This window comes from Cardiocondyla obscurior, linkage group LG01 (genome assembly GCF_019399895.1).
Source record: "Cardiocondyla obscurior isolate alpha-2009 linkage group LG01, Cobs3.1, whole genome shotgun sequence".
Classification (NCBI taxonomy): domain Eukaryota; kingdom Metazoa; phylum Arthropoda; class Insecta; order Hymenoptera; family Formicidae; genus Cardiocondyla; species Cardiocondyla obscurior.
In genome coordinates, this window is record NC_091864.1 from 3,524,681 (window position 1) to 3,539,967 (window position 15,287).

Sequence of the window (15,287 nt, forward strand, 5' to 3'; positions counted from 1 at the left end):
GAACTTTAGAACCGAACGTCAAGCGATACTCTGGAAGACAGTTTGCGTTACGGTCCGCTAAGAAGTTCCTTATCGCGTGGAAGGAGGGGAAAAGGGGGAAGAAAGGGGACATTTCAGCGTCAATGCGAGAAAACAATGTCATACGTTGAGTAATGAAATGAAACAAGTTTCTCTCTTAAAAAGCTTTAAAACTGCACGTCACCTTCTTGTTACAACTCTGTTACAACTGACCAAACTGCATCACGCGTACGTGCGATTTATACTCGTTGCGGTGAAACTAATGACGTTTGTTGACGAGTCTCTTTCTTTCTTATCCATTATTTTACCCACTGTAAAAAAAAAAAAAAAAAAAAAAAGATAGGTACATTTGAAGACGTGTAACGGGATTAAAAGTAATACGTTGGTGCGACACGTATGCGACATTGTTCTTCGTTTCCGCGAAGTACAGATAAATTTTGATGAAGTTAGGAAAACGGCGGCGGTACCTAATAATTCAGATCAATAACGAACGTTTCGGGTCAACGCTGAGTCGAAGCTTAATGGAGTGAACTGTTTCATCGAGCGGTGGGTGCGGGGGGAAAACGGCGGCGGTGGCGTTTCGAATTTATTTACAGCGAAAATGTCGTCCCATCGGTGACGCGCGTAACCGGCCGCGGAAGTATATCGACGCTCGATGCTATAAATTAACGACAAGAATTATTATTGTTCTAAATAGCGCGCGGATGGCCGGTGGCAAAAGCGATATCGTGCGACGCGCAGTCTGAAAGCCGCCGCATAATTTACTAACAGCGTTAAATTAACAGCGGGATGCTCGATGACTGGCTGGGGACCAATACGAACAATGTACGGCCTATAGCCCGCATAACCGGCGAACGTTGAAACGAGTGCGCGACGCGAGCTGATCGTTAATATCGCACGAACACAGACGCGCGGACGGCGTGGACGCGCATCCCTTTTCCGTCGTTTCTTCTCTCCCTCGTGAACGAGAGTGTCTCCGGCGACGGCCAAAAAAAAGTAAAAAAAAAAGCAGATGGATCTCTCTCTCCACGAGCGAGCTCTCCGACCCTGACGTAGAAACGTACGCGCACGCGTACGCTGAGCGGCTCCCGGAGGATACACAGAGACAAAGGACAATTAGATGGATTATCGACATTGCCGCGCAGCTTCATAATAGAGAGATGTATGACGCCCGCATTAAGTGGCAATTACTTTAATACCGAGAATATATCGCTGAAAACGACGCTAATCGCGTAGAAAATGTATCGCAAATATGCAATACGTTACATTAATGTGTTCTCGATACGCGACATCAAAGTGTCCCGCAGCGATATTCCAGAACTCGCGTCGAACACGAACAGGAGGGGTAAGGGGGATGGTAATTAAGCGGTCTGTGTATATCAATGCGTGCCCTCCTTCCATCGGCTTCCACCATTGTGACAGGACCAGCGTACACATGATGCCGTTAGATTATGCTCGGTCCCATTGTCTGGACCCGCGTACACGTCTATAGCTTGCGCGCGTGTAACATTTTATACTCGCTAATTATGTAGGTGCTCACGAGCTCGCGAATATAACGTAACGTTAACGATTGATAGCGACTTATTCGGTTTTACGTGCCTGGCGCACAATTTTGAAGAGACGTGTAATACGCGGAAAGCACTCGACGAGTTTCATTTCCAAGCGATCAATCGTTTCGCGCGATATTAATTTCTGCCCATCTGCGATATCTCACGATCTATTCGCGCTCGAACAGCGATATCGATGTTTCAAAGAGAGATTTTCAATTTTTGAATAAACATATTTTGATAATCGCGCGAGAAAGATCGTGTACAGAAATTCTCCACGAATTCGGTATCGCGGGAAGGCCCCGCCGGCGATGTTTTTACGCGAACACGGAAAAAGAACCTCGGTGTGAGCTGCAACAAACGAATGCGGTGGCACGTGGATAAATACTACGCACGTGCCATGACCCACGACAACGTTTAATAGATAAATGGCATGCCAAAAACCTCGAGGTTGCCCGACGAAAAATGAACGTGGAGACGTGGACGAAGATAGATCTCCAGTGTTTTCCGACCTGCACGCGCATGATATACACTTTTGTTACACGTGTGGATATCAGAGCTCGGAGAATGTAATACAAGTTAATAAAACGTTAAAACATACATCAAATCCATTTCACTTAGTAATAATAATAACAAGGGTAAAGTAGATTAAAGTAAAAATAAATTCAGCTTAATCGATCGATTAATTTAATCAGCCTTGGGCACAAGTTTTTAATAAGTAAGTAAAAGAAAGAAGAGGAAAAAAAAAAAAAATAAGGGAGGTCGATTCACGCGCGTATCTCGGCGAGATAAGAATATCTGTGCAAATGAACACGGTGATAGTCTATAAGGATGCAGATGAAGGACAATTAGATGGTCTATGGGTGTCAATGGGGACCGCAATGGTGCAACGTGCTACGACCTTTGCTCCGGAGCTCATTGCCGTATCTATTACCGCCAGCATATACTTCTCTCTCCCTCGTGTTCCCTCCTGTGTCTGCCTTTCTTGCACATCTACGCTACGCTGCATCCAATTGCCAACCACTGCGGTGACACACGATGTGGTAGACACGTTAAATCAACGTTGGGAACCACGTCGTATTCCCGAGCTCTCTCACTATTCCTCTTCCTCTTCCCCTCTTCTCCCTCTCTCTCTCTCCCTCTATTTCTCTTTCTCTCTCTGTTGGATATATATCTTACGATGCAATGGAACGTTATTCCGGACCGCTGTCCGTATCCAGGTGGAATACCCATCGCCGAATTGCATTACATCGTAGCGCGGCGCAAACAATGACGTGCCTCGCTTGTTTGGTCTGCTAACTGTTCGGAGAGCGACGTTTGATCGTCGCGCGAGAAGCCCTCGGGAAAAGATTATCCGTATGCCCGTCGTTGCCGGAAGGGCACCGTCCGTAATATCGATCCTCTGAAAACTGGATCGCGCGGAAATCCTTATCGAGTGCTATTCACCTACGCTCGCGACAAACTCCTCCTCGTTCGCCAAACTTTTCGGACGGTCATGAGTGTGAGCATAACGAGCGCGTCTCGAAGACGAGCTTTCGCGTCATATTTCCGTTCGATTATACTTCCATACTTTTCGCCGGATAAACGGAGCTTCCGGGCAAAGTTCCCCGTCGCGACACCTCGAACGAGGCGATTCTCCGAGAGACGACGGCCGTGCGAAGATCCTACGAGAATTGGCGCAGTCGTAAAAATTCGCAGTTCGCTAGGAAAAATCTCGCTCGTGTAAAAGATCTCGCGGTAACGCGAAAATCTCTTAAATTATCATTAAATCATCAATTAAATGCAATAATTAAAAACCATTTTTATTTAATTTAAGAAAAAAAAATGTTTAACCCAAAATCAAATTTTATTTAATTTAAGAATAAAGTCATTCAAGAATAAAAATATATATGAATCAAAGATTCATTTTTGTGTGTGCACTTTAAAGGAATATATACACGATGGGATTAATAATCACAAAATAATCGTTAATTATTGAATGCAAGAGTAAATTATGCCGGTAATTGAACATTATATATTTGCGCGCGCATGTTGAAATATGTTTAATGTCAAACTTCGATCGAGCAAACAGCGCGTTGTCAGTGCTCATTACAAGTTAGCGAAATATGCTTTGTTCATTGTACCTTTTCTATATTCGATCGAGTACAAAGGCCGAGCACGCTACTTTTTTTCGCGCTACCGAGCGACCGCGCATTCGCTACACGTAACAACGTAACATTTTTCCATATTTCCCGTTCTCGTGGAACGGATTTTTCCCTCGGGCGGGCGTTTTATTCTCCGCTGCGCAGCACGCAACGTAATTACCGCCGAATGAAATGCAGCGCGCGCTGGTAACGTCATTTCAAGAAGCGAGTACGGAAAGCTGCGTCGTCATTGAGAAACATCGCGAATTTTTTTCCGGGAAAGTCCGTGCTCGCGCCGCCTGTTGCACTTCTTTGGCGAATCAGCTTTACTTTTTTTTCCCCTCCCGCATTCTCCTATTTTTTTTTCTTTTCCTTTTTCTTCTTTTTTTTTTTTTTTTTAATACTTTTCAATGTGTTCCCCCTCGCTTTTGTTCTCGAACCGGTTACCGTCTCGCTATTGTGCCCCCGCTATAAAAGGGTTTACGCGTACAAATCGTCCTTGTTCACCCCGCGGATCGAGTTGAAACTCAATTTTTATTTCTCTCCTCTCCCACACGAGGGATAAACGATTGGAAATTAACGGTACCTTCTCCGCCCGGTTAGAGATCAGCGGCGTAGAAATAAAAATGAAATTTTACGTAGTACCTTGCGATACGATGTCATTTAGCGTACTCTTGGAAAGAGATTTTCTGGGCTGTCCGCGGTTGTGCGTGACACTTGGCGATAGAATTGAGGTAAAGAGCACCGAGAAAGCGCGTACTGTCGATTCGTTAATGCACGTCAATTGCGATAGCGGCTGCGCTCAAATACGCCGAAGACGCACAGAGAAAAAAAAAAGAAAAAGTTGAAGACAATCGCCGAGGACAGGGAGCGGTATCACGACGATTTGAAATCAAGCGTTGTGCACGGTGTCTCGAAAGCGACTGAAATTGCCGGCTAGATCAGCCGGGATCAGCAATCAAAAACTGTTAAATTGTGAAAAACGATCCTGCATCCTTTTAAATTGCAAGTGTTATTAAGAATCGTTCGATATACTGATAGATATAAAATCTAATTGTTCCCCCCTCATTAGAATATCCAAATCAAAATCATATGTAAACGCTAACCATCATTTCGGTCGATTTGAATTGCAACCCTTTGAATACACGGCTTCGTGTTCACATCACACATATTAGCGACAAACATAGCTATTTGATCTCGACTCTCGCTAGTGCAATTGTAAACATAAGCCAATAAGCAAATGCTACGATTATCAAGTGATCTTGATGTACGCTAAATAGCTGAAAATAGTTTCCGCGATCAACTTTAGAACGCTTGAAGATTGACAATCGTATATCCTTTCTGAATTTCATATTATTGCGTTTATATTTGTGGGAATTAAACTTGCGAGAAAGAATGATTATCACCCTACACATTGAATATTTCTGAAGAATATTGTAAATAATTCTGAAGAATATAACTATTATTTCTTGAAATTAGAAGAGTTTCATAGAATGACAATAAAAATGAAAAATATAAATGACCAATGAAACGAAGTTTCCAACGCGGCATCTTGTTTCTACGTTTCATCCTCTTTGAGAAAGAGTGAGGCACTAAAAAACAGCTGGCACCAAGGAAAACAGCAAATCGCCCGGGAAAATACACCACGGATTTTCTTATGGGCGATCAGTAGTGCTCGCCGAGCCAGTCGCGATGAGGAAAAAGAACGGCGGACGATATTCGGCGTGGGTAAAAAAAGTGCATACGATATGCACGGGGAACGTGAATCATCGAAGAGCACATGTGCCGACACAAGAATACGAGATATCCTGAAATGTCTGGCAAAAGTTTCTCGGGAAGCAATAAAATCGGAATCTACATTTAAGTATACTTCCGATCGGAAAACAATTAAAAACTGTAACGTGAAACAATCACGTGTTTCGGGTACCGAATCATCGATATAATTGCATTTTACCGTGGAGTTTATAACAAAATTTGTCTAGCGCAAGAGGACAAGGAAGCTATAGGTGAGTGAGCGCGATAGGCGACGGCGCCAATCGCCTGTCGCGCTCACTTGCCCGCAGCTTCCTTGTCGCTCTTGCGCTAGACAAATTAATTTTTTTCTCAATAACAATTGAGAAATTTATAAAATATTAAATAACTTTTTTATTTATCTCCCTAAGACCTACCTATCTGTATAGGATTTTACACATGGACTGAGACACCCTGTATTTCTCTGCGGTTAGGACACCTTTCAAAACGTTAAAAGCATTTTACGAGGGGAAAATCAAATTTTCGCCTGTCAGATTGCTCTACGCGAATGTCGCCTAGCCCGCGCCTGACTTTTGCATGTAAAAATGAAATGAATTGCTCGAGGTTCCGATCGAGAGAGCCTGAGCGATGCGCCGTCGCGTCTCGGTTTCCCGAGAATTTCCGTAATTATTACACGTGTCAGCTTGCAAAACTTAAGTGTTCGATGACCGACCGCGGGGGAGAAAACTGCAAAGAACAATTTTCCAACGAGAGAAAGGTCGTCGTGCTACGTGGGAGAGAAAGAGATAAGAAAAAAAATAGCGACGAACGGTGAACCAAACAAGAATTTAGATTAAAATTCAGAAATGTACGTCCGAGGATGCGAATACGGGGGCGTGAATGAATGGATGCTTCAGGTGTATTGTACCGTTGTGCGCAACGATGCCGTCGGCATCCACCCCGGGGAACGTGATTCGTCCCGGCGACATAATTTTGCGATGTACTCCGTCGGATATTTACGAACGGCGCGGTCTCCTTTTGTCGCGATCAAAGGAACGCGTTACGCGCGTGCGTGTGCGGCAAGTTGCGATCGTCACGTTTCATTCATTAAGAATTACCTGCGAGACTAAACTGGGAATTGTAAATCGAATCAACCCTCTGCGGTTTGTAAGGGAGATCGCTCTCGAGCGTACGTGTAAACCACCCCTGAAATTTTCGGTTAACTGTGATAACTCGCCTTTGACCCGCGGGGTCAAGTCGTGTCTGTCACGAACTCGTGTGCGTCAATGTCTGAGACGCGGTTGATTATTATTAAATATCCCAACTGGCACGAAAAGCTCGCTTGCGTTAAAATGAGGCGACAATGCGAACCGATACGCTTTAATAAACTGTCCGAGGCAAAGCGACGCATGCTTCTCACGGAACGGTAAAAAGAACTGTTATTACATTAATCGAATGTTAATTAACGCTTTATTACGATTGTCGGTTCTCCGTGTCACTCATCTTGATACTTGCTCGCGTGGTTTTGTTCTCGATGAAAAGGGACAAAAAAAAAACGAAGGAGAAAAGAAAAAAAAACAGACATATCACGGAGCGTCCGTGTGAGTTAGACAAAAACGTCGACCGGTGACGAGTTGATATCAAACAAAACTTTCCGCGACGCACTCGACTGTCTTCTTGTTTTAGAATCGCGATTTTGAGAAAAAAGAGACGAGCGTGGATTGATTAGATAACATTCGCGCAATACGTAATCAACGCATTTAAAAACGCGAATTTTATCCGCGCGTTTTATCGTTAAACGGATGCCTCTGTATCAAGTAATAGTATTGACGCAATATAAACGTGCCACTCGCGGATGCAACGGCGGAAGCGTTGAAAAATTCCTCTCGGATATTATGCCGCGGTGAGAAAAATGCCGGCGAGACCGCCAAGCGGCAAAAGAAAAAGAAAGAAAAAAAAATGCCGCGCGCGACAAACGTAAAACGCGATTCTCCATACGGCGGCAATTTCGCGTACCGAAACGGCTAGAAATTATTTTCGCACGAGCCTCGCTGCACGTGTTCGCGGATCGGCCGAGTGAATGATGATAGCGCGGCGCGATAAATCAGGACAATAAATATTTCAAAAGTGACGACAATGCGTTAATAACTTAACGCGCTTACAGTTTTAGACGCGTTGTGTAAAATAATTTTAATTCCTTTTAATGCGGTGCGGAATGTCATTCGGCATTCCTAAATCCCAAATGATTATGTATCGCTCGTGAATGGTGCCAAAAGATATTAATTGCTCTTAATAGAATAAAACACTCGACGTATTATACATGTATATAATAATATATGTATATATATATATATATATACAATATTTTCATTTCAACAACAACGCTTCAATTTGCATGAAAAATATTCGCGGATGATTAAATTATATGCGACGGAGTATTCTGCATTAAGTTTATATAGAAGAGAAGGGGGGAAGAGGGGTAATATTTTTAAGTAAATTTGAATGCGAGTTATTAACGAAATACCGGAAGCATTTTAATGCTGTCAGGCGGACGCGGATAAAATTTTTATATAACTCATTACTCAAAAGTAGACATATCTATCTATATAAATTTATATATGTCACGACAAATATATATTTATTTCCCCGACTCGTTGTTTACTTAAACATTTATTCACATTATAAATAACAAATACAAACAAAACTTACGTCGAGGAATGACACATATACGTATATAACCACCCACATATACGTGTATATGTGGGTGTGTGCAGCGTGACGTGTTTATTCCACCTCGGTGTAATTAAAATCAGAATGCGTAAAGAACTCTGTTTTCTACTTCTCTAAAATATTCTACTTAGTCCCTGCGCGGCTTCGTAATATCGCAAATGTACAAACATGACTGCAGAGCCAGGATTTTTAGATATAGCTATTGTTGCGACAACGCGGTTGTTTTAGAGCTCCGACCTCGACGAGCTACTGGAAACGATATAGAGAACGCGAAGAGCGTGAAGAATTGGATCTTAAAAGAAATATACACCGCGGAAATCACCGTGAAACATCGGGGAGAAATCGAATTTTTACAGGCAAGAGAGGGATCGAGGGAACCTTTAATAAAGACTGTGACTGCCGGGAGTCCTGCAAAATTAAAAGAAATAACTCGCCGCCTATTCCTCCTCCTGGTTTCGCGGAAGAATCTTCGAGGATCCTCCGCGAGATTTTCCAAGACGTCGTTGCGAAAGGACGTGAGATAAAGGTTCGATTCGCGTCAGTCGCGGGCGTCACTAAATCAAGCGATGCGGCGCCGGCCACCAAGTCGCCTTTCACGCTCGCCGCAATCTCCCGCGATCGATTGATGTTACAAGTTTTGAAGTTTCGTTCGGGCAATAACACGGGTCCACGGTCGCACGGTTCTTCCCGGGATCTCTTTGTCGCGGCAAGACGCACGTATTACCTTAGAGCAACGTAAAAACGTGAGCATCTACGAGTTTCACTGAAATCTTAACACGTCCGCACGTACCCCGTGATATGTAACGCTGCTGTGTACGCACGTGTGTACACGGGATGGAAACGCAATAGGGAAAGCATAAGAACGCGGAGGAACAGGGCGGGAAATGGAGGGTTGCGCAAAGTGTACACAACAAACACGCTTGTTTATGGAGGTGATTTTTAGAGGTAGCTATTGTTGCGACAACGCGGTTGTTTTAGAGCTCCGACCTCGACGAGCTACTGGAAACGATATAGAGAACGCGAAGAGCGTGAAAAATTGGATCTTAAAAGAAATATACACCGCGGAAATCACGGTGAAACGTCGGAGAGAAATCGAATTTTTACAGGCAAGAAAGGGATCGAGGGAATCTTTAATAAAAACTGTTCGACCGCCGTGAGTTCTACAAAATTAAAGGAAATAACCCGCTAATTTATCTCCTTAAGACCTACCTATCTGTATAGGATTTTACACATGGGCTGAGACACCCTGTAGAGAAAAAAAATTTTAGAAAAAAAGGAAAACAAAAAAAAAATTATTTGACGTCGAATATACGATGTTGTACCGCTGCAAAACCGTGGTTTGACTTTTGCGGCATTGCGTCACTGCCAACTTACAAAACTTTTTTTTTTTTTTATTTCAAATTTAGTTTTTTACCTCCCGTAGGCATTTTTCGTCCCGGATAATCCGTGCCTTTAATCGCAAAAAATTAATCGCCGCGAATTAATGTGTTGATATCGAAAGTGTTACCGTAGTTTCATTTCGATGCCATTATAAGTTTTGCTAATCCGGTGAAATGTTGGTCCATTTTGCACCCGTGGCAGTTCTACATTCGCCGGTCTTGATATAATACGATGCTATTAACGCGAGTAAGTGTCTCCATTTGATATCGCGATACCACAATGAATGAGCATTAAGAATGCGGCCGAATGGCTGTGAGGACTTGGATGAAAAGGGACGAATTAACAGGCAGCTGCGGGACGTAACTGCAATGAAATGGCACGATAAACGCGTTAATATCGCCAACTCGCGCCGGCTCGCTGCTCGTGGAAACCGCGGAAACTGGGAAAACCGATAGACAGGGAACGCCGCCGACAAAGCCGAAAGTTATCCTAGATTACAATTTAGGTACACAAAGCGCTGACATCTCCGATCAAATGTGTTACTGTGCTACGATATTAAACGTCGTGCAAGAATAACTAGGCCGACGGGGGCCAAAGGTGCTCGCGAGGTTCAAAGTCGCGTATTCGTCGTCGGCTGCACGCAATGACTGGGAGAAAATTACGATCGGGTCGTGCACCTTCTCCCACTCGCGCGATTCCACCTTGCCGGGGCAAGGGTTGCTGCTTCTTTCCGAGCGGGTTGTCAATCGGAGGTCTCGATCAACCGCAAAACCCGAGCCTTCCCGCCGATCCGGAACGTAAAAGAGGAACAAAAGGATATCGATCGTCGGCCGCACCGGAGACGCGACGATTTCTCGTTGGCTGCACCCGCGGCTGCGTTCTATCTACCGCTGGGGTGTCGCGTCGGGCCACGGACGGGACTTAAAAACGAGAGCACCGGTAGGTTTCCGCGCGACGTGCCGCCGCGTTTTATTTAAATTTCCACAGCTGATTTTGGAATCGCGGTAATTCATCCTCCCTTTCGAACGAAGGCTGGATGACTCGCCGGCCGCGTTATTCGTGTTGCCCGCGGCAATTTTTCGCATATCCGTCGTGTTCTACACCTGGAGCCGGTCGAACGTTTTCACATCGAATACATGAATATTGAATATTTGAATACTGGGCGTTTTTGCGGAATGAAATTATTATCGTGCGGTGAAACGAGGGAGGGGAAAAAAAAAAAAAAAAGTTTTTCCTCCCCGCGGAGTTGTTCGAGCTTTTGATTTCCGCGTGCCACTTCGCGAGGATTTTCGAGTACGCCGCGATGATTACGATACATCTGGTATTCAAAATGTCTCGATAAGAATATATCACTTCGGCCGAATATTTCATATGGAATAACAAATCGGTGAGTGAAACAGTTTGACGAAATGAACGATTCAGTGGCTCTTTAAATGCACGTAAACGTACGAAAGAAATATCCGCATAGAGATTTTTATCGTTCGAAAGAACTTATTCCCGTTTATGTCTCATAAAAATAGTATCGATCTCGTCTCATGTCGGAATTGTTTTTATTAACTGTGCGAACCTTCGCTGTAGCGAGGTATCGCGAAAAAAGATTATTGCTAATGATCGTAAACTCGTATGTATTTACCTCGACCCAAATTTCCTACAATAAGTGCATTTGTTGCGTATCCGATTGTAAATAGTCACGACATTAGTGTCGCCGGTGTATTTTATCACGTACCCGCCTTAATTGCTTTTCCCGTGCACGCAATGTTCGACTTTTACAAATAAATTGCTGCCGCATTCTAAAGTGATTGAAAGATAACAAAAGGCGCCGCGTATCTTGTACGTTCATTCCGGAATTTAAATCAGACTCGATTATACGAACAGTAATCACAGAATGACAAATAGGGACGCTCTACAGAGATAATTATCGCAATTCCGCGTAAACTTTTCGGGCGGACTCGTCGAGAAGCTTTTAAAAGTCTTAACGATACTTGCGAACAGCCGAAAGCGTCGACCGTCCCAAGAAGAAGAAAAAAAAAAAAAAAAGAGAAAGGGGGGAAGTAAAAGAAAAAGAGAGAAAGCGACGAAGAAGGCCAGGCAACCAAACGGAGAGTTGGACGTCGAAGTTTAGAAATGCAACGGAAAGAGAAACCGTCTGGAAGGGAAGGGAGGCGACAGACCTGGAGCTCGTATTGATCCACGTGATACGCTCGATTAGCCGCGAATTGCAACGGATTGGAGTAACTTACAACATATTGAGACCATCGGGCATAATGGTTTCGTGATCCGGCCAAAGGCTGTGGCAACAGACAGAACTGATATTCCGCTCCTCAACATTCCCGCGTGCAATCGAGAGTTTGCGCAAGGAAGCACGGTGTGTACCGAAACGAAAACTAATCGTCACTGATGAAAAATAGGAAGAGAAATTTCTAAGCGACACTAACAATAGTGTTAAAATTTTCAGATTTAAGTGGCTAAAAATAAATTTAAGACAATTTTGTCTTAATAATCAGAAGCCGGCTGAAAGTTTAGAAGACTGTCTGAATCAATCGGAGGCAATGGAGCAGGTTGTTTAAACAACAAGACAAAACCCGTAGCGTTATTCGATTTAAATTATCTATCTATAGATGACCGATCTTGAGTACGCGCTTGCGGAATCACAGTAATCGCGTGTATGCACATTTCGTGCTACTTTTATCAGTGTCATTGCCATTTTAAAATTGGCAAATGCACTTCAAGTTTTTTAATCACAACGTTCTAGGTGAACTTTATCGTAATTTTTATAATAAATAAAAAATTTTTTTTTGTTTAAATTGTGTTTTAATTGTATTAGATTAAATATATTTAAAAATGTATATTTTTTGTGCATTTTTTATAAGGGGAGATTATTTGCAAGAAATATTTGTAATCTCGGGGTTTAAATATTCACATTTTTATCTGCATTTACAGAAATTAATAAAAATTTCTATAAGTTCAGATAAAAATGTCTGAATAATTAAACACTTGGACTACAAATATTATAAGTAATTTATAAAAATGTTTGAATATTCACGCATTGAAATTAAAAGTATTTAGAAAATTTTCTAAGTATGTCGACATATATAACGCGATTATAGAAACGCTTTAGTATAAGTTGTAAGAACACACTAACCATCAGTATAAATAAGAGCATTTTATAAGACCAAAGAGATAAGACACTCGGAAAGAAACATAAATTGGTAGATCGGAAATATTTCGACGAGTCTGAGTGCGTTCGACAATTTTTTTGTTTTTCTTTTAGTTTGTTTTTAACGACCGTCGTCGACATCGGCAGCGATCGTCGTAGCAAGCGATAACGATTAATAGACCAAGTGATTAATAAAGTATTGTAATATAGTTGGAGATATTTTAAAAGTTAAAAGCATTACGTATTACTTAACAGAGTTTACTCGGTGAGACGCGGTTGAGTATACGCTGCTCCTCTGGCGCAATTTGGATACGAAGGAGCCGTGAAATCGGAATCGCAGCAACTCGCGCTGTACCAACGAATTACGGACGTGGAGGGCTGTCGTGGGCGCTTAAGTTATACCTATGCTCCGTTTCAAATCCAAACAATTCCGCCACGTTTGCGATCGCATTCGAAGCGAGGAAACGGCAGCTCTACGTCGGAGCAGGCAAATGTCGGTGCGCCTAACTAAGGCAATGTATAATTAATTTAGCGCGCGATAGCGAATTACAATGGCGAGATCAGGAAGGGAGGAACACGGGGTGGCGCGACGGAAAAGAAATGATGATGCATCTGCGACTGAAAAGAGAGAGCAGCGGGGCAAAAGTAAAAATGAAAAAAAAAGAAAAAAAAAGAAATGCGCATGGGCATGACCGTGTCTCGTTCGGTGAAGGTTGATTTTCGCTCGCGATTTTTCCTTCGCGTAATTGTCGAACGCAACTCTTCGGCTAGTTTTTAAATTAATTATTCTGTCGCGTTTCAATAAAAGCGACTCAGGGAAAACATTTACATTACAATAGAAATAATAAAAGAAAGAAGATCACTCACCGAGCTGGACGTACATCTTCGGCCTGATGTTCTCCTGCCAGGCGGCCAGGGCGAGGGTGACGGTCGCGGCGACGTACCAGCAGAGCAGCAATCCTGGTTGCATCCTGGGAGCAACGCAGAGGCTGGCGCGCCTCATCTTCTCCCGGCGGTGATGTCGCAGCGGCGCACGGGACGACGACGTGCCAGGGTTCGCAAGTCTCCTGCGCGCGGGGCACCAGAAACCACCACCGTCGAACGGCACACACGCGGCAACGGCACAGAACGCAATCCAACGAGGGGACCGCGCGGAAGCGCAGCACCGACACCCTGCGCCCGGACACGCCCGCGAGGACTAATCCGCCGTCTCGGGGGGACGATTACTTTCTCTCGTAGCGTGCACTCACTGAGCCGGGAGGCGCGCAGATGTCGCGGCGGCAGTCACGTGCGGCGCGACCACGTCGTTGCCCGTCGTAACGGTCGTCCACCGGCGGCCCGGCGCACGCATGTCTCACCGCGGACGACCGAGCGGCACATTCGTCATCACGGCGCGAGAAGCGAAAGCAAAAAAAAAAAAACCGGCACTCGCGTTTACACGTTCAAAAGCGTCCACGCGCGAACACCCCGTTCGCGAAGTAAAAGCGAAACACAGAGGAACCAGCGACCGCACGAGTAACAACCGTCTGCGTCCACCGACGCTCGCCGTAGCACTGACGTCGCGATTGGTACCGCGCACTACCCATCAAGCGCCACCGCACGACCTTGGGCGCATGCGTGCCTACGCCACTAGCGCCTCCACCTTACCTCTCTCTCTCTCTCTTTCTCTCGCCTTTTCTCTCTTTCTTCTCTTCCCCCCGTGTTCGCGTATGCGTGATTACGCGTGACCGGCGTACGCGCCGCGTGCACGCACGTGGATACGCGGCGGTGGAGAGACTCGATGGACACGAAGGAGAAATAGGGGAAAGATAGACGCAACGAATCTCTAGATACTCGCGACCGAGGGGCGATAGCCCAGAGAATTGCACCGGGCAAGCGCCGATTTTCAACCCCACTATCTCACCGTGACGCCGCGCGATCACCGACGTTGTCGTCCTCCACGTCGGGGTATCCGCTATCCTGAAACGAGAAAAAATGAGATCGTTAGTCGAGTCGGCCGGGAATACCTACTTCGATCCGGCGACCCGCGATTTTTTCGCTTGGAGATAACGGTATTGTATTGAACTGTGTAAGAATTCAGGCCGAGCGTCCGAAAGTATACGTACACAGTTAGCGAGCGAACTGGCGTACGCGACAAAAACAAACGAATCGCTAAAAAAGCGAACACGCCAACGAAACATGACAAACGAACATCGCGTTCGCTACTGCTTTCGTTTACTAAAGTAAACTGAATTTTAAGAATATACACGTCTTAAAATAGCCAGGGTCAAAATATTTCCGTGATTCTTTGCTAGATTACGGGTCTCGCGCTGAGCAAGCATCCGTTGCAAAAAAGTAACAGGCGACATACGAACCGCGACCGAAGTAAAACGCCATCGCGATGCGTTCGTCGCGACGAGGAAGAGAGTGGCGACCGACAGTCTGCGAAGCCACCGGTAAGCCGATATAAGCAGAGTCAATTTCCAGCGAGTGTTCGAGCGGCAGGAAAGGATTTTCCTTGCGCGACGACGAAAAAGCAATATTCCGCTCCAGGACGCGATAGTGTCGGAGGGTTGAGGGAGAAGTTACGGCGGTAGATGGATAGATAGGCGGGAGATCGCG

The 15,287-nt window shown here is 44.6% G+C and overlaps 1 protein-coding gene across 3 annotated transcripts in view; it reads right to left on the minus strand.

Moving 5' to 3' along the window:
• Positions 1-14,371, minus strand: part of Sema1a (semaphorin 1a) — a 205,513-nt gene extending 191,142 nt beyond the window's left edge. For 2 of the 3 annotated variants that reach the window (XM_070674877.1, XM_070674859.1), the window contains exon 1: positions 13,554-14,371. In XM_070674877.1, the coding sequence (XP_070530978.1) occupies positions 13,554-13,689 (136 nt within the window). In that variant the 5' untranslated portion in view covers positions 13,690-14,371. The remainder of the gene's footprint in view (positions 1-13,553) is intronic. The other variant, XM_070674869.1, reaches the window with a different exon arrangement.
• Between the last annotated feature and the right edge of the window lie 916 nt (positions 14,372-15,287).